Below are 23,666 nucleotides of genomic sequence, written 5' to 3'. Positions count from 1 at the left end.
GTGATTATTTTATACATGGATTGTGGGACTGCAGGGATTGGTGGAACCTGGAGAGAAGCTCTCCAGCAACAGCAACTAATTTACTTTTGGAGTAAGTAAGCCTTTATTGGCTTCTTTGAGAAATTTGTTAGGCAGCATTTTGGTATGTGAGTTTCTAAGCTATTAGAGGCAAAGAGAACACAAGGGCAGCTGTAGCATTACCAGTAGGGACTGGATGCAGAATCTCTGAGCCAAGCTGGGCCTAGCCACTGGCAGTTCCTTCCTTGGTTGCTAGCCAACACATAGCACAGAGCCCTACTTCTGAAACTAGAGATGTAAGAGGGTACCTCAGTCATCTACTGAAGGATCCCTATCTGTAACCAACTGCTTATAAATACATGGTAGCCCTGTTAAAGAAAAACACTGCCCATTCATTTTTATGTCATTAAAGCCATTAAAATTTTTTTAATAAAATTTTCAGTTATTAAAAATGTGTGACATTATTAGGGACAGGAAGCACAGGTGACACTTTAACTCCCATTCCTTAAATCAGAAGCTTGATTTGAAAAGGAGAAAGCTCACTCACCATCTTCCCACTGGCTTTCACTTCCGAGACGCTCATTGTGAACATTTTGCTCCCTTTGTCGTAAGTGCAGTAGTGTTTAATCCACGTGAAACCCAAGGGTCCTAGTGCAGGAGACAAAAACCATTCACATTCAGATGTATGGTTTGTACCTAAGTGTATGCATGGGCACACCTGCACACGGACAGTGTCCACACATGACTGTAGCGAGGAAGGCCAGGATAAGCAAAAGTGACTGAGGATGGCACCATGAAATCAACAAACGTCTTTACTCAGTCTTTCTCAGAATTGGGAAACTTATGAGTAGTCCCATATGTCAACTTCAGCTATCTCGATCTTGTCTGTAAATGTGGAATCTGGTAAGCAGGTGTGCTCAGCTATGGACAGAACATTTGAAAAACCAATCATACCAACAATGCATACATGTAACTGTTTTTAGAGATGGGGTCTTGCTTTGAAGTTCAGACTATTCTCAAATTTACCATGTAGCCAAGGCCAGCCTTGAGCTCAAGATCCTCCTGTAAAGCTCCCAAGGGCCAGGATTACAGAGATGCCTCCATTCCTGGCAGCTGAGGAGCATATGTTTAATATTTTCGTGGCCAGACATACACTGTCACTCAGTGAACACTTGGCAAACTAAGCTAGGCATGGATGATCATCCTTGACTTTACTGACCTTGGAATTACTTCCTCTTGCTGTTGCTGTGAGGGAAATAAGCCCATGGCCGGGGATGGAGCTAAGAGAGTAGGTGTGGTAGAGCATCAGACGTGGTGCTCCAGGGCTGAGACAGCAGCACTTCAGAGGCAGGGGCAAGAGGAGAAGTTCAAGGTCACTGTTAGGTACATAGCAAGGCCAGGGCCACATGAGCTCCAGGAGACTTTGTCTCTTTAAAAAATCCAAATGTTCTTAAAATAATAATGTCCCTGTTTATATATTATTTATATTAAAAGGAATGTGCATATCAGTGATGTTCGGTTTTGTTTCCCCCATAAGCATGGTCCCTTTTCTCACAGCACAGCACATCATGTTACGGCCTGGTATTGTCCCTGAAAAACTCGATGCTCCTGCATCTGCAATGGGTGTATCCTTCATTCCGCCCTTCATTGATTGACAAAGCACAAGAGCTTGCATTTACCCAGAGAAGCCGAGTGAGTGTTCTGAATCCAAGGACCATGGTGGGCTGAGTGGATTGGGAAGAGAGCTTAGGACCCCCCTCCTCGAAGCTTATTCAGCTAGTGCTCCACCCACTTAACACAGAAGTCCTTAGCCACCTCTGTGCATGTGACTGCTGGCTTGATTTCAGAACCCAGCACTCAAAGGCAAGCAATTAAAATATAAAGCAGCACCTTGAGATGGTGTTTCATGAGCCACTGGGTTTCTTTTTGTTAGTAATAGTGTCCTTGTGTCAGTTTTAACTTTTGCTCATACTTACACTACTCCAGATCTTAAGATGACAGGGTACACATACACTTTGCAATCACAAGGGATTACAGCAATTAACTCTAGTTCTGTTCCAGGAGCTCTTCACACTACGGTACTTGACGACACTTGATACTCCGTGTCATGCAATGCACAACACTTAACAGCTGCGAGCTGGTGAGTGGAACATGGCTGACGCAAACTGGCAGCCACTTCATTACTTAGGTAGCGGTGTGTGAAGTAGGTTCTGCTGTTGTCTTAAAATGAAGCTGCCACCAAGCTCTAATGATATTTTAGACCAAATATGTCTTTTTTCCCCTGCCTTGTCTTAAATGTGAAAGCTGCCGCACTTCATGGTGACATTTGCTGTCCCCCCACTTCATGCTTTAAAGCTTGCTGGCAGCTGTGTGGGAACTGGCCTCAGATAGTCCACTTAAAGCCCCCTAAGGTATCTGAAAAATTAAAACATCGCAACTCCAAAGCTGCAAAACAAAAGAGGCCCAACTGTCCTGCCCAGTGACCACAAAACACCGTGGCAGAGATTGTCACATTCACGAACACCGCTTCACACCGTTACCTCAGAACCTTTAGATATTATAAAAAACATTATATAGCCTAGAAGAGCAAGCTGTGCATAGGCATTGGGGGTTCTGTTTAAAGGAATAATACTCTCAATTGCTTTTTATCGTTTTGTTTTTGAAAAAAGTTTTCGTATGATATATTCTGACCATGGCTTCCCTTCCCTCATATCCTCCTGGGTCATCCCCCACCTCGCCACCATTCTGACTCCACACCTTCTTTCTCCCTCTTCAAAAAGACAAATGGAAAAACAAATAATAAAACAGAACAAACAAATTAACAAAAAGAAAAGAAGAAAGAGCATAAGAAATTTTGTATCTAGCTACATTGTTAAAAGAATTTATCAGCTGAAGGAGTTTCCCAGAAGGGTTTTTAGGGTCACTTATATATGCAATCACATCATCTGCAAATAAAGATACTTTGACTTCCTCCTTTCAAATCTGTATCCCTTCATCTCCTTCAGATGGCTCATTGCTCTAGGTAAGACTTTGAGTACTATATTGAATAGGTATGAAGAGTATGGACAACCTTGTCTTGTTTCTGGATTTAGTGGAAATGCTTTGAGTTCCTCTCTGTTTAGGTTGATGTTGGCTGTGGCTTGTTGTAAATCACCTTTATTATGTTGATATCTGTCCCTTACATCCCTAGTCTCTCCAGGACTTTTATCATGAAGGAGTGTTGAATTTTGTCAAAGGCCTTTTCTGCATCTAATGCAGAGGTATTCTTGCATTCAATTTGCAATTATTTTATTGAGAATTTTTGCATCTATGTTCATATGGGAAATTGTTTTGTAATTTTCTTCTTTCTTGGGTCTTTGTGTGGTTTAGGTATCAGATTAATTGTGACCTTGTAAAAAGAATTAATCAATGTTCCTTCTGTTTCTATTTTGTAGCATAATGAAAGAGTACTCTTTCTTGAAAGTCTGGTGGAATTCTGTAGAGAATTCCTCTGGTTCAAGGCTTTTATTATTTTATTTAAAATTATTTTATTATTTTATTCCTCTGGCTCTAGCTCCAGACTAGACATCATTAATGTAATTCTTGACTGTATATATTATATATACTTATTGGATATAGTTTTTCTTGTATTAGTTATAAGCTTTTTTAAATTTTAGACAAAAAAGGGGAAATGTGGTACTGTGTTCCCCGAAATATTGTACATGCTAATAAACTTATCTGGGGTCAGAGACAGAGCAGCCACAATATTAAACATAGAGCACAGACAGTGGTAGCACACACCTCTAATCCTTGCATTCCAGAGGCAGAGATCCACCTGGATCTCTGTGTGTTCAAGGATACAGCCAAGCATGGTAACTCATGCCTTTAATCCCAAGAAGTGAGCCTTTAATCCCAGGGAGTGATGGCAGAAAGCAGAAATATATATAAGGCTGCAAAATCTACACATGCAGTTTTTTACTTTCCAAAAGCATATACAGATCCATGAAACTGGAAATAACAGCTTGTTTATCACTAGTGAGAGAACGGCACTTTAGGGCACATCTGACTTGAAACTGAGTCGATTTAGCCAAAATGGTCAAAGTGGCTTCATTTAGTGACAGCACACAGAAAGGATCCTGTCACCTACCTCAGTCGTATATGGATGGATTTATGCTAATTTTTGTGGGAAAAACATTCTGAGCATGAGGCTGCTATGACAGCGCTCTGTTGCATCTGCTAATGGTTTTCTCACCTCAGAAAGTAAAGCCTGTGGATGAGACATGAGACATGGCATAATTGCCAGTTTTGCTTCTGAATACCGGCAGTACCCAGAATTTAATGTAACGATGATGCTTCTGAGGGAAAAACTAGCAGTATAGTCACCAAGGTGATTCATCCTGACAAGGGTTTTGATTTTCAATTTTCTATGAAACTTTAAATTGAGATGGAGTACCACAACCAAATTCTACAACTGAACTTAGCACTGTTCTCATTAGCGATCCTATGCTAAAATCTGAAATACTTCCTCACTTTGCTGATGGTGGGCAGAATACGGTCTTAAATTCTGTACAGAGATTCAGTCTTCCCTTGTGAAACCATAGCCTTGATTTCAAGTAAGTAACCAAAGTATGTGGTACAGATACAGCACGTTGAATTATGACACACCAAATGCAGGGCCAGCTAGATGGCTCAGCAGGTAAAAGCATCTGCTGCCAACGCTTACAACCTGAGTTCAATCCCTGGAACCAAGATGGTGGAAGGAGAGCCCACAAGTTGTCTTCTGACATGCACACACACACACACACACACACACACACACACACACACACACACTCTCTTTTTTAAGAGGGGGTAAGGCAATAAGAGGCGGGTAGGGTAATGGCTAAGGAGATAAAAGTATCTGTTATGCATGCATGAAGCCCTGAGTTTGGATCTCAGACCCCAAGTGAAATGAATGTCAGGAGGGTATGTTGGCCCTCCGGTAATTCTAGCCTCAGTAGGCAGAGATGGAGAGTCCCCAGAGCAAGCTGCCTGTGATGGCTAGTCTTGGTTGACAACTTGACTACATCTGGAATTAACCAAAACCCAAGCTGCTGGGTACATCTGTGAGGGATTTTTCTTGATTGAATCATTTGATGTGGGAAGATCCACCTTAAATCTGGAGCATATAAAGGTGGTGGCAGCTCATATAAAGGACATGGAAGAAGGAAGCATGCTCTCTTTGGCTGCTTGCCCTCACTCTCACAGGGGAGTTCATCCCTTCACTGTTGTTAGAGCCTATTTCCTTAGGAGTCCAGCATATACTGAAGACCAGCCGAGACATCCAGCCTCGTGGACTGAACCACTATAGAACTCTTGGACTTTTCACTGGGAATCATTGTTGGAATAGTCAGACTGCAGCCTGTAAGTCACTCTAATAAATCAATCAGTCCTGTTTCTCAAGAACCCCGGCTAATACACTGGCTAATAAGACTAGCCCCATTGGAGAGTTCTGGGCTTGACTGACAGACCCTGCCATATGAGGAACGATTTCTGATATGAATCTCTATACACATGAGTGTATATGTGTGTGTACAACCACACACAATGTGTCCATACACATGCCAACATGCATGCACACACATGGACCCCATACACACAGGAAATGAAAAGGAAAATAAAAAGAGAGACCTCAAATTGGTCTCTGGGACTCACGTTTCTCCTGGACGTAAAGGTAGCCCTCCATGGTCCACTGGCTGGGGGGTCTGTAGTCCTGGTTAGCAGATTTCATCCTCTGCATCAGTCTCTCTACCTCTTGTCGAGTACTTTCAAAGTTATTCCTTGTCTGAAGGGAAGGGAAACAACACACTCACTGGGCATTTTGCACCAGGTCTGAGGAACTTCTCACCTCAAGTCTCAAAACTGCCGAGGCTGTCAGGGCAAGCTTGGTCCTATTGGTTCTACCGAACATATAAGGACTCTGTTGTGCTGAGCTGTGTGTCTGCTTTGAGTCGCTTTAGTGGAGACATTCCTGGTGACTGCCTACATTCTTCTCTGGCTCTCCTTATGTGAGATAGTTTCTACTTTCCCACTCTCTGGTGAGTCCCAAGTAAGTGAACAACAGCAACTAACATTGTTAAGCATCTGCTAGCTTTGGGTAGCTAAGATTAAAAGTAGATACATAAGAACTTAATCACTTTTGAGGGAGAAAAAAAGATGCTTTCAATATACGTGACAAAGGACAACTAAAAAAAATATCTCCTCTTGTCCCAAAGGCTTGTTTTGATTTTTATTTTTTAGAATTAAATAAAATCACTTTGCTGTGATGAACTCACAAATAAATTGATCACATGGGTAGATTAAGGTGGTCACTCAAATAAACTGAGTTCCAGAGTCTACATCTCAGTGAACTCTACAGTTGAAAGGCTTTTTTGAGAAGACATCACATGGTTTGGTTTCTGGAAGTACTAACACAGTTCTTAGAAGACGGGTGGAAAATTTATTTATACAAAGTCCAAGTTCTTACTTCTTTTGAAAGTAATAGTTCATACACTTGATAATAAGTTTGTGTAACCTGTAGGGGGAAAAAAGAGGTTTTCTCCAAAAGAATCTGTTTTACATTCAAAACACAATACCCCCACAAAGTATATCTAAAAACATAAAATCCACAGCTCACCCCAAGATCTCTCTGTGGCCCACAAACAGAGAAATGAACCTTAAAGTAGATTAGGGTCCTTTTCTGGGGACTCTCTTGCTGTATTTCTCTTTAAAACACAAGGATTGATTATTTTCAAGTGCTTCCTTTTTCCTATTCCAACTGTGGATATTGTAGCTAATACAGAAACAACTCATAAAACTCTGGTGTGGGTAATTTTCCTTTTTAATCTTTACTGAAGACAGACAACTGCCTTCCACATTGAAAAGACAATGCAAACGGGTTAAAGATGAAATCATTCCTGCTCGGGGATCTTAGTGCAGTAAAAGCTGAAACCCAAACATGACTAGAAAAATCCAATTGCATAGTTCTTCAGGGGCACGCCGGCCAGGTAGTGTCCTCACTAGACTCCACAAAGACAAGACCTAACAAGCAGGAACAGCTTTCACAGAAAACTGAGTGAAGGCTTCCTTGGTTATTATGACTAGAGTGACTGAAGACTCAACATTAGGACCTCATCCTTGCCTAGGTCTGACAGTGGCAGAAACGTGCTGGCTAATGGTGGAAGTGTCGTTATGTGTTCAGAGACTTCACAAAATAAGCTGGTAGAAATGGCCGGTTTGTGAGTAACTCACGCCCATTCTTTAACGCAATGCTTTTGAATGCTTCAAAGCTACATTTAAACTTAAACTTATCTGCAAATAATCAATAGCACCTGCTTCACATATGATTTAGGAGATATGAGGCCTTAGAATGTGAAGACTCCCTCCTCTGTTCCTGGCTTTGAGGATAACTCACAGATAAAAGGAACACACATTGTAGGAACCTGTGAGGTTCTGATATCTGTATATATTGTAAAATCATTTGTATAATCAGGTTAAGTAATATATGCACCACCATGTGTATTTACTATTCTTGCTTGTATGTGATGAGGAGCTTGTGTATGGTAAGGTCCATAAAAAATGTATCATCTTTAACACTGTATTAATTATACTCACAGTGGGTATGAGAATCCAGACTCCATTCATCCTGTGCCACCCACAAAGCTAACAAGAATACCAAGTAACTCAGGGTCTTCCACCTTGGTAATATTTACTTTTATAAAACACAGTAGCATACATTTTTCTACCATAATTTTCTTCTCTTACAATTCATCAGAAGGAAATAAATTATGAGGACATCTATAATGTGGACTTGCAGTTGACCATACTTAGACAAGGTCTGGCTTGGTTCCAACTGAGTCACTCTGAGGTCATTGCTACGGAATGACGGGGAGAGCAGGTGCATTCTTACATTCTGCAAGTTGAACTGCAGCTGTTGCTTATACGGTGCAAATTCCTGGGCAAGTTCATATCCCTCGTGGTAAAATGTAAATAAACCCTGAAGGAAGGACAAAAGCTGCGAAGATAAAAACATACACAAAATCATAAAAGTCTGTTTTTTATATATGAAAAGATCATTCAATATGAAATATTAAAGAAATCACATTTCATTATAATTTCCCAAAGTAACAACTTTCAATCAATGCATTTGGCCACAGAATCACGAATGTGAGACAGAAACAAAGGAGCGTTGCCCATTATCTCATGTCTGGTCATGAACAGGTGTGCTGAGGACGGACAGTTCTGCCACAAGTGAATCATGAAAGGCCACTGAGGGTTCTATGTGGGATTGTGGGTGATCAGGAAGGGTTTCTAGCCAAACAGAAGCCGAAAGGGGATTAGAGATACAGAAGGGGCAGAAAGTCACAGGGCAAAGACAAGCAACAATTTGTACAGAGGGAGACAAAAAATGACCACAAGGTGGCAGTACAGATCCTGGTATTGACTAGAGAAGGTTTCCAGTAAGAAGAATTAAAAGCAGATAAGAGTTGAGTCAAAACATGGAATCACATGATCTTTCCTACTTTGACTACAATCTTCAGAAAAGACAATCCATATTTCTAGCCTTGAAATTACAAATTTATTCGAGTTTAATGGCTATGTATTTGACTCTGTAAGAAGGGCTTATCATAAAATTATGGGACAGGTATGTTTATACAGTAAGTTTATCTAGGAAAAAAAGAGTTGATTTGATATTTGATGTAACTCACTGAAATCTCATTGCACATCTGTGCCACTAACTCATCAGCCCACAGCTTCTTGCTGCAACAAAGTGGAACACATTTTTAAGACACCTATATTCTGTCATTTATTATCTTTAAATTAAAAGAGAAAGGTTCTTTGAAGGTTTTTTCATATGTGGGCAGCTTCTTCCCACCTCCTCTGTGTGGGCAAACAGGAGTACCTCACACAGAATCATCTCATGTGTGTGTTGAGATTGCCAATACCAAGAGCAGGTTCTGCTGGAAAGCAATGACCTCATGGTTTTCTTTCAACATATATAAAGTTATGCTCACTTCAAGGAGTCTGACATTTTCAAAATGTTTTTTTAAGTTGTTTTTTTTTTTTCATTGAATTTTAATCTCCAGTTTAGAGCCAATTGGAGCTTAAAACTGGATTTTAAATGCTTTCAGTTAGGCCCTGAATGTGTAGATCTAGATGTTTTCAAAGGTAAACACATTAAAATGCTTCTGAAGCACATATCTAACATGGGTGCTAGCCATAGGACAGCTCAGAAAGCCATTAGAGAAGTGCTCTCTCTGGCGGCATCTGTAATTAGCGCAGATGAAACTGTCTTATTGTGAACGAGATGTCATAGGGGGCAGGTGCTGTTTTGATGCCATCATGAGCCACGATATTAATTAAATTTACAGGGAAGCTATTTTTAAAACATTGCACTACATCTATAAAATAGCTAATAGACACAAATCCACTTTTCTAATATTTTGAATGCTCAGAACATGGGGGGAAACACTCATGTCAGAAATATGACACAGCAAAATGGTGACATGTTATCATCAGGTCAGACGAGTTTATGGTGTATGTGAGTTCATAGAGACTGGCTTCAGGCTCTGGACTACAGTTATAGTATATATTAAAATATTAAGTGCTTATAAAAGTGGCGGGTACCCTCAACTACCTGAGAGTCCCTTCCGCACAGAAAAAGACTTCTGATGTCCATCACTCACTCATTCCATGTGAGTCCCTGAAGCTCTCATCTGAAAGTGATTCGGCAGACCGGGAGCCAGCAGTCTTCACTGAGACCTATTTGCTAATTATGCTTTAGACTCACGATTCGAGCACTCTGTTTCGGTGGCACTTCTGAAGCAGTGACTGCCGTGCAGGTTGCAATCCACCTGCCAGGCTTGTGAGTGGGCTGCAGACGCACTTAGTGGGAAGAAGCCGTTTTCTCTCACACTGGATGCTAAGTGCCCAGCGGGGAATGCATAGTTTTATTCAAGTACATAAAAATCACACCCCAGAAGCTGTGGAGAAGGCTCGGCAGTCAAGGGCACCAGTTGTGCCCAAAGGCACCTGGATACCTGCATCCGAATGGCAGCTGATGACCCTCTGTAACTCCAGTTCCAGGGGAACTGACTCCCTCTTCTGGCCTCCGTGGGTATTAGGTACACATGTGGTGCATATACATGCATGCAGGCAAAACTCATACACACAAAATAAAGTAAAAAGTCTAAAAAGAATCTTAGCGGCACACCAAGAGATGTCACCTTTTCTTCTGCGCTGCAGTTCTTTGAAAGCAGCTTGGGAAAGTCTAAACAAAAATGTGTGTGAAATAACAGCCCTAGATGGCAGCAGAGCTCAACTTTTTCCTAAGAAGGAGTGCACACATATACTCATTGCTTGCATGCTTGACAAATTCCACGTTAAACCAATGTAGCTCAGCTCAGCAGAAAGACCGAGAACTTTGAAGAACTGTCTTTCTCAGATGCCTGTCATCTCTGCTCAGTAGCTTGGCCTGGGTGCTGCAGGAAGGACAGGCCTAAGCTTACCATAGAGCAAAAGTGACCTTCACAAAAATGCCGGTGATGATATTACTAATTGCCATATAGTTTCATTTTACACTTATTATGTTGTATATATGTGTACGTGTGTGTGAGTGTGACATGGTGCACACAGACAGGTCAGAGAACTACTTTCAGGGAGGAGTCAGCTCTCTCCTTCTACCATGTGGGTTCTGGGCAAACTGACATCACTAGGCTTGGCAGCAATTGTCTTTACCCAGGATTCATTCCTTTAGCACCAGGAAAATCTTCTGTCACACTTTACTATTTCCCTAGTGTATAGAGTAATACTACCATTTATTAGCCCCTAAACCAGACCAAAAGTCAACACTGACACCGTGTTTGAAGATAATCTTTAGAACCCAATAAACATTCATAGTTTGCTCCACTGAATGCCACGTGAATGTGTTTCTTATGCACTAGCTACTGCTCTCCACACAAAACACCTGAAGACTTATTTGGCTAAAAATTCAGAGGATTCCCAACCTCTGGAACAGCTCCGGTAGCTGGGGCACAGGTTCAAACACACGACCCGGTGGAGGACTCTCCACACTAATGTATACATGGTCAAATACATGGGAGGACTCTCCACATTAATGTACACATGGTCAAATACATGGGAGGACTCTCCACACTAATAAGCAGTCAACTACATGGGAGGACTCTCCACACCATAATATATGGTGTTCCCAAAAGAGTTACAACTTAAAGCCCCAAGCCACCAGTAAGACTAAATGTGGCTGAGAGAGGAGGGTGGGGCCAGCCCCGGAGGTGGGAGGAGCTTTGCAGGAGTCTGTGCAGAAGTTCTAGGCAACTGCTGTCCAAACTGGGCTGTAAACGCTTGTATAATCATGTCACTCATTTTTTACTGGATTATCAGTTAATTATTATATATTATTTATTTGTCAGACAAGGTGTCATTTATCCCAGGCTGGCTACTAACTATGTAGCCAAGGATGACCCTGAGCTACAGATCATCCTGCCTCTACCTCCCAAATGCTGGGATTACAGACGTACACCACCATGCTTAGTTTATGTGGTGCTGACAAGATATCAACATGAGGACTTCCCTCATGCTGCGCCGGCATTCTCCCATCTGAGCTACATCCTCAGGAATAAATTGACTTTAGCCCATTATGGAGGAGATCCCTAACTGCACAGAACCACACTGTCACTGTGTTTCTCTGTCTAATTTCTGAGATGCCACCATCTATTTCTGCACAGCTCTTCCAGTAACATCACTGACACTAAAATGCACAGCTTTACCTATTAAAACACGAGTCACTGACAAAAATGCTCCCTGCAGTTAACATTATTCTTAGTCATGAAAGGCTGAATAGTCCCAGGTTCTGGAAGAAGACTCCAGACATTTATGCTCATTATGTGATTTGGCAAGAAAAGGAGATGCAAGACATCTAGATTAGAAAGAAAACAGCAAAACTCTTCACAAATGCACCAAATTATGTACATAAAATCCTAAGGAACCCATTAAAAAAATAATAGAACTATAAACAAGTTCTGTGAGATTAATGTTTAAAAACTGATTTTATACTGAGGTGCTTTATAATAAGCAATGTGAAAATGACATTAAGAAAACTCGGGCTGGGGAGATGGCTCAGAGGTTAAGAGCCAGAGGTCCTAAGTTCAATTCCCAGCACCGACATGGTGGCTCACAACCATCTGTAATGAGATCTGGCACCCTCTTCCATATACATAATAAACAAATAAATCTTTAAAAAAAAAGAAAAGGAAAGAAAGAAAACTCCTATCTTCAATAGCCTTAAAATAATAACATACTTAGGAATTAATTTAGTAAATTTGATTCAAAACATATTCTTAAAACCATGAACAGAACATAAATATACTATAGAAGTGCAATCAAATAAAAAATCTCCCACTTTCATGGTTTGAAGAACTTGAAATTGTTAAGATGAGATTTTCTCCAAATTGATAGACAGGTGTAGTAAAAACCAGAACCCAACTCACATCTTCTCAGGACCAGAAGATTCTAAGCTCATGTGAAACGGGAAACGGCCCAGATCTCAGTTAAAGCGGACTAGGAAGCCTCACCCATCCTAATTTCATTCACCCTTAAGGCCAGGCAGTGGAAGTGAGCCAACACCAACACCAGGACAGCAGCAGAGAAACAGGTACAAAGGGTGACCTGCTGAAGCCTGAATGGGCAACACTTGGTTCCCAGCTGGTGGTGCCCTTGTGGAGGCTGTGGAACTCAGGAAGCGGGCCTGTTGGAGGAAATGCGTCACTGGAGGCGGAGCTGGTGGTTTGTCACCACAAGACTTCTAGTTTCCGAATCTGGCCAGGTCTGAGCCAGCTCCCACAGCCATCCTGCCTCCTCTGTCATGATAGTCTGAGTCCTATGAAGTTCTAAACCAAATGTATCTTTCCCCACACATCACAAGTCTCTGGTGAACTGGTTGTTCACAGAACTCTCCAGACATCACAACTAGGGAAAGAATAGTCAATGGCAAACATCTGAATAGATCTCTCTCCACTCATCAGGAAAATTATATATACAATGTTATAAGTGGCTTTAAAATTGGTAGCTCACGCCTCTAATCTGGCACTCCAGACAGTGCAGAAGAATCCAGCGTTTAAGGCTACCACAACTACACAACAAGTTTGAGGCCACTTTGGGCTACACGAAATCCTGTCTCAAAAAAAAAAAAAAAAACAGACAAAGAAGCCCAGGTAAAACCAAAATTTTTGCTCCAAGTGATTTTGTAGACGTGGAAGATCAACTTTCATGCTCACATGGTGTTGGTCCCACTCATACTCTTCCTGTCACTAGAAGAGAAATCTTGCAAGACTCTACCAAGGAGACTAAAGCCAGAGAAGAGGCAGGACTGTTCAGTTCACAGACACTCTAACAGGAAAGCACAGCATCCAAGAAAATAACGCAGGACACATCTCACTTCAATTTTAAGAGTGGCATCGTAAGAAAGCATGTGCTACAAAAGGCTTAATGGGCTGTCACAGTTGGGACATGGTGAGGGGAAGAAAACACATTTCAAGTGTCATTTCCTACAGTTCAAGGATATTTATTATTCCTTCCGCCTACCACCTGTGAGCAAATGATTCTATAATCTCCTCTTGATACAACTAATGTTATATCATAGGAAGATGGAGCTGAGTATTTCCAGACAGAATGGGCCATAAAGAAGCTCAAATGAGGCAACAGCCAACTTCAAGTCACTCTCCAGGAGGTACACAAATGAGGAAATGTCATTCCAGGCACAGGCAAGGAATAACAGCACAGGAGTGGGCAGCATTAGAAAGACATGTCAACACGTATGGAAGGAATATGCAGGGAAAAAATGCCAGAATTAACAGGCTCTCGTACCAGGGTGTAAAAAGAGCCTCAACTTAGAAATGCTGGGAGGGAGGCAGGTGTTACAGGAGTTCTCTAGCTAGGGAGAAGTAAGAAGTGTGTGTCAGGGGAGGCTGGGCCTGCTCTTTCAGAGGGTACAAGTTTGGTTCCCGGCACCCACATCAGGAGGCACATGACCTGTCAAATCCAGCACTCGCTTCTGACTCTCCAAGGGCACCCATACACATGGAATCCCAAACACAGACAAAGACACATATACCAAGTTACTCAAAATCCTAAAAGGAAAAAAAAGGTCATAATGGGGCTCTCTGGCAGGGCTTAGTCAGTAAGAGGGGACCAGGAATCTCAGAAGTAGTCTCTGTCATACAAAGGACTCCTAAAGTCATCTGAAGCTTAATCCTCAGATGGTTTGTTACGTAAGTTACTTCTTCATCCTAAGGGAACTGAAGGACAGTTCTTCAGCAAACAGAATTTAGAGTGAAGTCCCTTGTTCCAAACAAAAGGTGAAAATTAAATCCCCAAGGCTGAGTTATGGCCTGAGTGCCTTCACGCTCTTGGCTGAGAGATTGGTTTTACAGCACACAGAGTGCCTTGTTTACAGGACTGAGTCAGTGGACTCCAAAGCTGAGGCCCTGCATCTCAGGAGGGAACCCGCATTCCTGGAGGCTCTGTTCTTTCTCATTGTCTGTGTCTGGGGACCCACAGGAAATAGATTATGACAATTGTGTTTGAAAACACTGACACTCTTTCCTGACTGCGTCACCATCCTCTCCCTGAAGCAGGGACAGTGTGTTTAATTTTATTACAAATGAGTATCTCAAGGACTGTCGCAGGAAGATGGCCCTGCTCTTGGCTTCCTTGTGCATTAGTGGTCCTGCCGTCTCACTTCATGGGAACTGTGCCACGTCTATACATCTGCACCAGAAGATTACCTTGACACCAGAGCTGACCTTACCCTCACGGATGCCACCTTATGAGGATGCTTATGTGAGCGACCATACTTTGAAAAATGCTAAGAGAATAAAATAAGGGTCTTCACCTGTTCCCTTCTGCAATACCATTTACAGGGGAAACCATTACTTCTTATAGTAACCTAAGAAAAGAAGTGCTTCACAGGCAAAGGAGTACAGGGTCTCAGTCTGTACGGAAGAGCTGGTGGGCATGGAGGGAAAGAGGGCCCTAGGTTTTTCTCCATTCACCTTAAAGTTCTGGAATGCTGTCTAGGTGGAATGTATTCACTCACATATAGGTAACTTTCTCTTTCTTGTCGTCAGATTTCTGAGAAAAGCAACTGAAGTTAGGAAGAGAGACTATTTTCCTGTGGTATGGAGGCACAGTCAGTCAGTCATAATGGGAAGGCGTGAGGCTGTGGGGAGAGTGTAGGTGCTGCGATCCCTCACATCGCGGTGGAGCAGGAGGCAGAGGGGGAAATACAGACAACCCGATGGCTTTTTCCTTCTTATATCTTTATTCAGTCCAGGACCCCAGCTCTAGGGATGTTCCACCCACTTTCGGGACTGTGCACACAGCCTTTCCCAACCCGATCAATCCTCTCTGGGAAGGCACTCCCAGATAAAACCAGAAGTGAGCTTCCTTCATGGCCCAGGCTTTTCCTAGCCACATCAGGGTGACAAATCAAACTTCAGTGCCATAGGAATGTACACACCATGTCTTAGTCTTAGATTAATAGATTTTATTTCCAGCATAGTTTTAGGTTTCTGAGAGAAATGAGGGTTCCCTCAAGCACCCAATCTGCATTCCACACATGGTGGTCTCCACTCTTAATAACTTGCATTCCTGTGGTAGAGTTATTGCAGTCGGTGAGTCAATATGGATATATTGTTAACTGAATCCAAAATTCACTATTTGAATTGTGCATTCTATGGGTTTTATTGGTACATTTCATTCTTTCACCGTTACAAAAAGATAGAGGAATTCACTACCCTAAAGGTATTCATCCTTCCCCAACTCTCTTCTTTTTATTTTCTTTGATCATAATTTCAAACAAAAAAATCGCTCTAAAGCACTTTCCTCATAGATCATTTTTGAGGCTGTTATATATAAGAAAACTATGACTTACTGGTTCCACAAACTCAAACTTCTTCTTCTCTTGGACCTCTTGGATTTTAAAGACATATTCTAATGAAGCTTCATAGAAGTTCTGATGTTCTCGGCCAATCTGTGAATCTGCCTAAAAAATGAAAAACCAGCAGCATGACACAGGGTTAAATACTGATGAGTCTATACACAGAGGGAGACAAGACCCAGTAAACCCCACACTTCCTGCAAAGAGTTTTAATGCAGTTCCAACTCACTACAGCTTACATAGTGTGTGAGGATGAATACAGATGTACATACATACTGAGCTAAGTATCAAAGGGTATGGTATAACAAGCTAAAACGTCCTCACAATTGAAATGAAAAGGCTACAGAAAACTAAAGAGAGACATTGAAAATTACAGTATAATTATGGGGGAATCTTCAAAGAGGTGTGCAAATGCATATAAAATCTACAGAATCAGAGAAGGCACTAAACTCTGAGAGAAACTGGTAGAATTGCTTCTCAGCACAAACAATTGAGAGTGAATTAATTCAGCCTATGAGAGGGGACAAAGAGGTCTAAAAGGAGGGAAGGGGAAGAGAGGGTGATGGGATGGATGTGTCAGGAGACAGAGGAGTACAGTTTCAGAGAGGAAGGAACAAGTATTAAGGCAACAGAGGTTGAGGGAGGGCACCATGTGTGGGTGGGCGGGACAAAGAATAATCATATACATGTGTGAGAAGGTCACCCTGGAACCCACTTCTTTGTATGTTGAAAAATTAATAAGAGAGAAGAGAGAAAGAAGAAGACTAGGAAGGAAGAGGAGGAGGGGGCAGGGAGTGTGGGCAGGAGGAAGAGGAGGAGGGGGCAGGGAGTGTGGGCAGAAGGAAGAGGAGGAGGGGCAGGGAGTGTGGGCAGGAGGAAGAGGAGGAGGGTCAGGGAGTGTGGGCAGGAGGAAGAGGAGGAGGGGCAGGGAGTGTGGCCAGGAGGAAGAGGAGGAGGGGTCAGGGAGTGTGGGCAGGAGGAAGAGGAGGAGGGGCAGGGAGTGTGGGCAGGAGGAAGAGGAGGAGGGGGCAGGGAGTGTGGGCAGGAGGAAAGAAGGAGGAGGGGGCAGGGAGTGTGGGCAGGAGGAAGAGGAGGAGGGGTCAGGGAATGTGGGCAGAAGTCACCATCATGAAATCTAAGAGGTGGAAGAGCTTGGCAGAGATGGCTGCAGAAGAAACAGGGAAAGTAAGACTGGAAGATCTTAGATGCTTCATAGGAAATCTGGATTTTAATCAAAGAAGTCTTTGAGAATATTAAGCAAGAAGGCAGTGCACCATTAGGGAAAATCTGGCATAGGCAGTATGTCAGCAGAGCCAAAAACGAACAAAGAGCTGACCAACCATTCTGTGGTGGATCGTGTTCCACCATTATCAGGGGCACCTCTTCCTGACTGCACTCTGTTTCATTGTCTCTCTGGCTTCGTCTTTTCCACGCTGTCCTGGATACACCCTTGAAGATTGACTCTGGTTCTATACAAGCACAGGGGCAACTTTCCTTGCCCTGTTCCATTCTCCAGCTGCTGCTCAGATTAACGAAGCGGCTGAGGAGAAAGGCTGTCTGCAGTAGAGCCCACTGACGGTAATCTTGGAACAGAACACTGTTTGGGAGCCACTGACAAGGGTAATGTCACCCGGAAGGTATCACAAGAGCATGCAGCTTCTTGCCATGGTCATCACAGAAACAAGGATCTCACTTAGAACCTCTCAAGATGATCATACACATATGCTGTATTTGGTAATACCGTTATAAATAATCTAGTATCATCAGCAACTCATTTGAGGTTTAAAGTTGAGAATTCCAAAGTTTAAACTAACATATGTTGAAAATTAGGTAGATTTGAGCAAAAATGTTTCTGGCTATGGAAAATCATTTAGGAACAATATTGTCCGAAATAGAAGGAAAATCAGGATTCCAGATCAATGTACCACTTTTCCGCATATCATTGCCTAGCAGAATGAATTCAGGTGAGGCATGAGAAGGGGATGAGAGAAAGTCTGACTGGTGGTGTGTGCCGGTTTCTGTGGTGTCAACAGTCCCCTTTTGGCCACTTTCAAACCATAAAACCACTATCAGTGAACGCAGGCATTGGGAAGAAAAGCAACAGCAGACTCTTCAGCAGCAAGCTTTGGGACCACACAAGGTCTTGAGGTTGCAATCTATCTAATGATTTTATTCTCTCTAAAAGATGTCATCACTGATGTGCTGCCTAGCACATGAGAAGATTCTAAAATACTGAGACACCTTTAGAGTCCAAAGTGGCTGTTCCTAGTTCACAGGCTCAGCAGAAGCGTCGTGCCTGCCAGCCTGGCTGCTCTCTTTTGGAAGGATTACTAAGGAGACTGCCCTGAGTCAATGTCCAGGGATGTAGTTTAAGGATTCCTATAGCAACCAGCCTGGAGTAAGTGAGAATATCCTATCAGACAATCGTGTCCTTCAATCCAACCACCAGACTTCTGAAACAATACACCTGAGAAATGGGAATTTCCTAAGAATCTCACACTGGGAAGAGAAAAGGCCTGGGAGACTGTCTCCAGTTATAGGGGAACCAATCCCCCATACCTTGGCCAGGACTGCTCAGATGTGCATATCCCTGGCCCTTTATTAAACTTATTCTTGGCCGGGTGGTGGTGGTACATGCTTTTAATCCCAGCACTGGGAGGCAGAGGCAGGCAGATCTCTGTGATTTTGAGACCAGCTTGGTCTATAGAGCAAGGTCCAAAACAGGTACCAAACTACACAAAGAAACCCTGTCTCAAAAAAAAAAAAATATTCTCACCTCAGGACCAAAGATGGACCTGGTAGGAGATGTCCACTGGATCTCATTTTCCCTCTTCCCAATGTGGCCACATTAAATAAATCTTTCTTGCTCTTTACTATGAGTCAGGCTGTTTTAATGGGTTTCTTGGGGATAAGTGACTGAGTCTGGCTTCCTGGGGTATAAATTATGACTGCAAGTGTGGCAACCCTCTCACCAGCTGATAGAAGTGGCTTTTTGCCTAAACTGTGTGTGAAAGCACTATGGCTTGTGGGGGACACTTCTCCCCTTCTAGGAATGTGGGCAGACAGATGGTCGTGTGATTGCCCTCTAGTGAACAATGCTGGACACTGAGTCTCTGGTGTCTGAATGTTGAGAAGACAGCATTTCAAATGTGCAGTCAGAACTATGGCTGAGGGAATGGAACATGCCCTGAGTGACAGTCTCTGCACCTGGCTTCCCCGGACTTGGCTCTTCCTGCTTATTTTCTCTCTGACATATCACTACACAAATCCCAGCCACAAATATGTGGTGTCCCATGAAGCCTTCCCATACAATCACCACCCTGCTAGTAGTCTAGGAGACCCTTGACATAAGAGTCTGAGCTCATTTCTCTGGAGACTTGGCTGCTGTGTACAATGCTATTCCTCTCAAGGCCCTTCCAATGGAGACTAGGGGGATAGAAGGGAAATAATTGTTTGTGCCAATTTTCAGTTTTATATACTCTTGGATATTACTGTACAATAGAAATTCAACACAGCAAAGATCATCTGAGGGAGGGAACCATACTTAAAAACTATGACAGCCCCATTCTTTCTCAGTACAAGATGGAGAAGTTCATTTTTAACTTGAGAGAAATTCCCTTGGACTAGAGGCTGACTAGAAAATACTTTAGTCAGGAATAGTGACTCATGCCCATAATTCTAACATTCAGGAAACTGAGGCAGAAGGATTGCTGTGAGTTCAAAGTCAAGGCAAAAGCACACTCTATAGAGTGGCACTCTGTCTCAACAAACATAAAATAAAATTTAAAAATGTACTTTTAATCCTAGTGACAGGTGTTGTCTATGTTTTAGGGCCAAGTGGAGCAACAATATGATTTTAAAACTAGCAGTGAACAGTAGCAGTGAGGACGCCTCAGTAACAGGTGTGCCCTGCAGCTGACATGGCCGAAGGGACTATGACAAAGGAACAAGTGAATTCCGCAGCCATGTTAAGTCCTCTCTAACGCCAACATGCTGTTGTGGTGTGAAGTGGGACAAGCCTCAGGGAGTATTTGCTGAAACACACCCCCTCCAGGAGAAAATATTTTTGGTGGACTCAGAAAAAATGGTAAAGTTCAGAGTTGGTGAGGATGAATAAGAAGAGCTGGACTGGAAAACAGCAACAACAAAATAGAAATCACATCTAGGGGTAGTGGGACATGCCTGTAATCCCAGCCGGCTAAAGGCACGAGAACTCCGAGGAATTCAAAACCCACCCTGGGCTACATGGCACATTCTGTCAGGGTTATACAGCAAGAGCCTGTTGAGAAGGCAGGGAGGGAGGGAGGGCGGGGAGGAAGGGAGGGAGAGGGAGAAGGAGAGAGGGAGAGAGAGAGAGAGAGAGAGAGAGAGAGAGAGAGAGAGAGAGAGAGAAGTTAGGTTTAAAGATTTATTTATCTATTTATCTACGCATGTGCCTGCATGAATTTATGGTTCACCACGTGCCTGCAGCAGGGAGGACAAAGGGTGTTGGATTCCCTGGGATTAGAGTTCCAGACAGCTGCATGCTGCCATGTGCTGGGAACCAAACCTGGGTCCTCTACAGGAGCAGTCAGTGTTCTTAGCCATTGAGCCGTCTCCCCAGCCCTGGAAGGTGCATTTAGACTCATCAAAAAGTTGGTTGCTAAATATTTGGTTCGGAACGAAGTACAAGGACAGTTGGGGTAGAAATGATAGCATGCAGACCACCTGCTACAGACAATGCAAGGATTTGCAAGGCCTCAAGCTGTGTATCAGGAATATTTGTGTGGGGCACTGCATGATAAACAGATTGGACAGTGGGCCAGGTTGCATGGAAGATGGGTTCTGTGGTCACAGCAGAAGTAGCTGGTGCACTTCCGCATAACAAGGTGAGTGGAAAGATGCGGGTGACTGGAAAGAAAAAAGTCAAGTATGAATTTCATTCACCCAAGAAACAACAGCAGCATGAGCAGGTCACTGAAGAAATGAAGAGAACTTTTAGGAAGAGCTGTGATATGTAAGATTTCACATAACACTTGGGAGTGGCTGGCGTCCTGGGAACTGTGAGCAGTGCAAACTGCCCAGGCAATAGCAGGATCGCCGCTTTGGACGCAGTTGGAACACACGGCATGTGTAAACGTGCCATCACTCTTGCTTTGAATCACGGTGCCAGGGATGCAAACACGACCTCCTGCTGGCACAGCGAACGCACTGCCCTCTGAGCCATCGCCCGAATCCCAAACACACAAACAATTCTAACAGCTGTAACATTTTGAGTCTTGCTATGTGGTTCAATTATTCTTTTGTCCCAAGCAGATGTCTGTAAGTGTTTGGTCTCTATGAGGAATATAAGCTCAATAAGTTCATCTCCATCTAGGAGTTAAGCAAACTCTTAGTAGTAAAAGTTACGTCAACTACCTAGTACATCTAAAATCTGTGAAATAACTAATGAAGTTACATCAAGAATTTTCAACATTTAATGTCATATGAGGAAAACGGAAGCATGACCAGAGGCTGGGCGTGTGGGTGTGGTGGGTGTGGTGACATCTTCAGCTCAACATGTGGGAGGCAGAGGCCGGGGGATATTTGTGAATTTTAGGATAGGCGGAGACCGGGGCTACTTAGTAAGATTCAGTGGATAAGAAGGAAGGAGGGAGGGAGAAAGGGAGGGAGGGAGAAAGGGAGAGAGGGAGAAAGGGAGGGAGGGAGGGAGGGAGGGAGGAAGGAAGGAAGGAAGGAAGGAAGGAAGGAAGGAAGGAAGGAAGGAAGGAAGGAAGGAAGGAAGGAAGGAAGGAAGGAAGGAAAAATTCTCATGTTTTTGCTAATAGCAGATTTTTCTTGTATTGAAAACATTGTATTAGTTTGCATTATTTAGGACATGGGACATGAAAACAATATTATAGTTTACATGTCTTCTTCGATCATTTCCCTCTTGTATCCTTAGCTGTTTTGTCATTGATTTGTAAATGCTTCCTATATATGAGAGTTAGAAACCCCTGTGTTTTGTTGTATAAACTCCCTAATACTTTGCCATTTAATTTGATTTAATATCTCTAAAAATTAATTTTTTTATAAATTCCTGCTCTTCTGCCTTTTCTTCACAATGTCTTCCTTTTGTTTCATCTTGGAAGAAATTATTCATTCACGTATCAAATGTTACTTTTGTTTCAGTCAAAGTTAAATCTGTGGTCTGGATGGGTTTGGCTCTAATTTTCTCAGTATTTACTCCAATGGCCTTTTTAGTTGGTGACTTTCAAACTCTGCCCACACAAACTGGCCTTTTCATGCAGTGCCAGCCCCTAATTTTCCAGAAAAATGAAGAAGGCAGCTGTGCAGGTGAGGAGGAATAGGAAGGTCCTTTGAGAGCTAATAAGCCACATACTGCCCTGGAAAGAAGTAGGTGACACTTTATGCCATGTCACAGAACTAAACGCAGGGTGGTGACCTCTCTACAACAGCACTGTTTTCTGGAGGAGCAGGAGGGGCTCCAAGCCACACTCTTCCTCCTCTACCCCACACTTCCTCCTCTACCCCACACTCTTCCTCCTCTACCCCACACTCTTCCTCCTCTACCCCACACTCTCCTCACCACCTCCTCCCCCCCACACTCTTCCTCCTCTACCCCACACTCTTCCTCCTCTACCCCACACTCCTCCCTACCCCACCCCCCCCCCCCCCCCTCTCCCCACCTCCTCCTCTCCCACACTCTTCTCCTCTACCCCCCCCCCCCCCACACTCTCCTCCTCTACCCACACTCTTCCTCCTCTACCCCACACTCTTCCTCCTCTACCCCACACTCTTCCTCCTCTACCCACACTCTTCTCCTCTACCCCACACTCTTCCTCCTCTACCCCACACTCTTCCTCCTCTACCCCACACTCTTCCTCCTCTACCCCACACTCTTCCTCCTCTACACCACACTCTTCCTCCTCTACCCCACACTTCCTCCTCTACCCCACACTCTTCCTCCTCTACCCACACTCTTCCTCCTCTACCCACACTCTCCCCCCCACACTCTTCCTCCTCTACCCCACACTCTTCCTCCTCTACCCACACTTTCCTCTCACACACTTCCTCCTCTACCCACACTCTTCCTCCTCTACCCACACTCTTCCTCCTCTACCCCACACTCTTCCTCCTCTACCCCACACTCTTCCTCCTCTACACCACTCTTCCTCCTCTACCCCACACTCTTCCTCCTCTACCCCACACTCTTCCTCCTCTACCCACACTTCCTCCTCTCCCCACACTCTTCCTCCTCTACCCCACACTCTTCCTCCTCTACCCCACACTCTTCCTCCTCTACCCCACACTCTTCCTCCTCTACCCCCCCCCCCCCCCCCCCCCCCCCCCCCCCCCCCCCCCCCCCCCCCCCCCCCCCCCCCCCCCCCCCCCCACACTTCCTCCTCTACCCCACACTCTTCCTCCTCTACCCCACACTCTTCCTCCTCTACCCCACACTCTTCCTCCTCTACCCCACACTCTTCCTCCTCTACACCACACTCTTCCTCCTCTACCCCACACTCTTCCTCCTCTACCCCACCCTCCTCCCCCACACTCTTCCTCCTCTACACCACACTCTTCCTCCTCTACCCACACTCTTCCTCCTCTACCCCACACTCTTCCTCCTCTACCCCACACTCTTCTACCCACACTCTTCCTCCTCTACCACCACACTCTTCCTCCTCTACCCCACACTCTTCCTCCTCTACCCCAC

The 23,666-nt window shown here is 43.7% G+C and overlaps 1 protein-coding gene across 1 annotated transcript in view; it reads right to left on the bottom strand.

The window, feature by feature from the left end:
• The window catches only part of Arhgap42 (Rho GTPase activating protein 42), a 221,895-nt gene that overhangs the window by 37,600 nt on the left and 160,629 nt on the right, over nucleotides 1-23,666 (bottom strand). Inside the window, exons 6-9 of the mRNA XM_028873103.2 lie at nucleotides 15,965-16,075; nucleotides 7,925-8,029; nucleotides 5,692-5,821; nucleotides 566-666 (exon numbers count right to left, since the gene is read on the bottom strand). Coding sequence (XP_028728936.1) covers nucleotides 566-666; nucleotides 5,692-5,821; nucleotides 7,925-8,029; nucleotides 15,965-16,075 — 447 coding nt within the window. The remainder of the gene's footprint in view (nucleotides 1-565; nucleotides 667-5,691; nucleotides 5,822-7,924; nucleotides 8,030-15,964; nucleotides 16,076-23,666) is intronic.

Source organism: Peromyscus leucopus, chromosome 7, assembly GCF_004664715.2.
Source record: "Peromyscus leucopus breed LL Stock chromosome 7, UCI_PerLeu_2.1, whole genome shotgun sequence".
Taxonomy (NCBI): Eukaryota; Metazoa; Chordata; class Mammalia; order Rodentia; family Cricetidae; genus Peromyscus; species Peromyscus leucopus.
The sequence above is the reverse complement of the archived record's forward strand: the minus strand, read 5'-3'. Positions and strand labels throughout refer to the sequence as shown.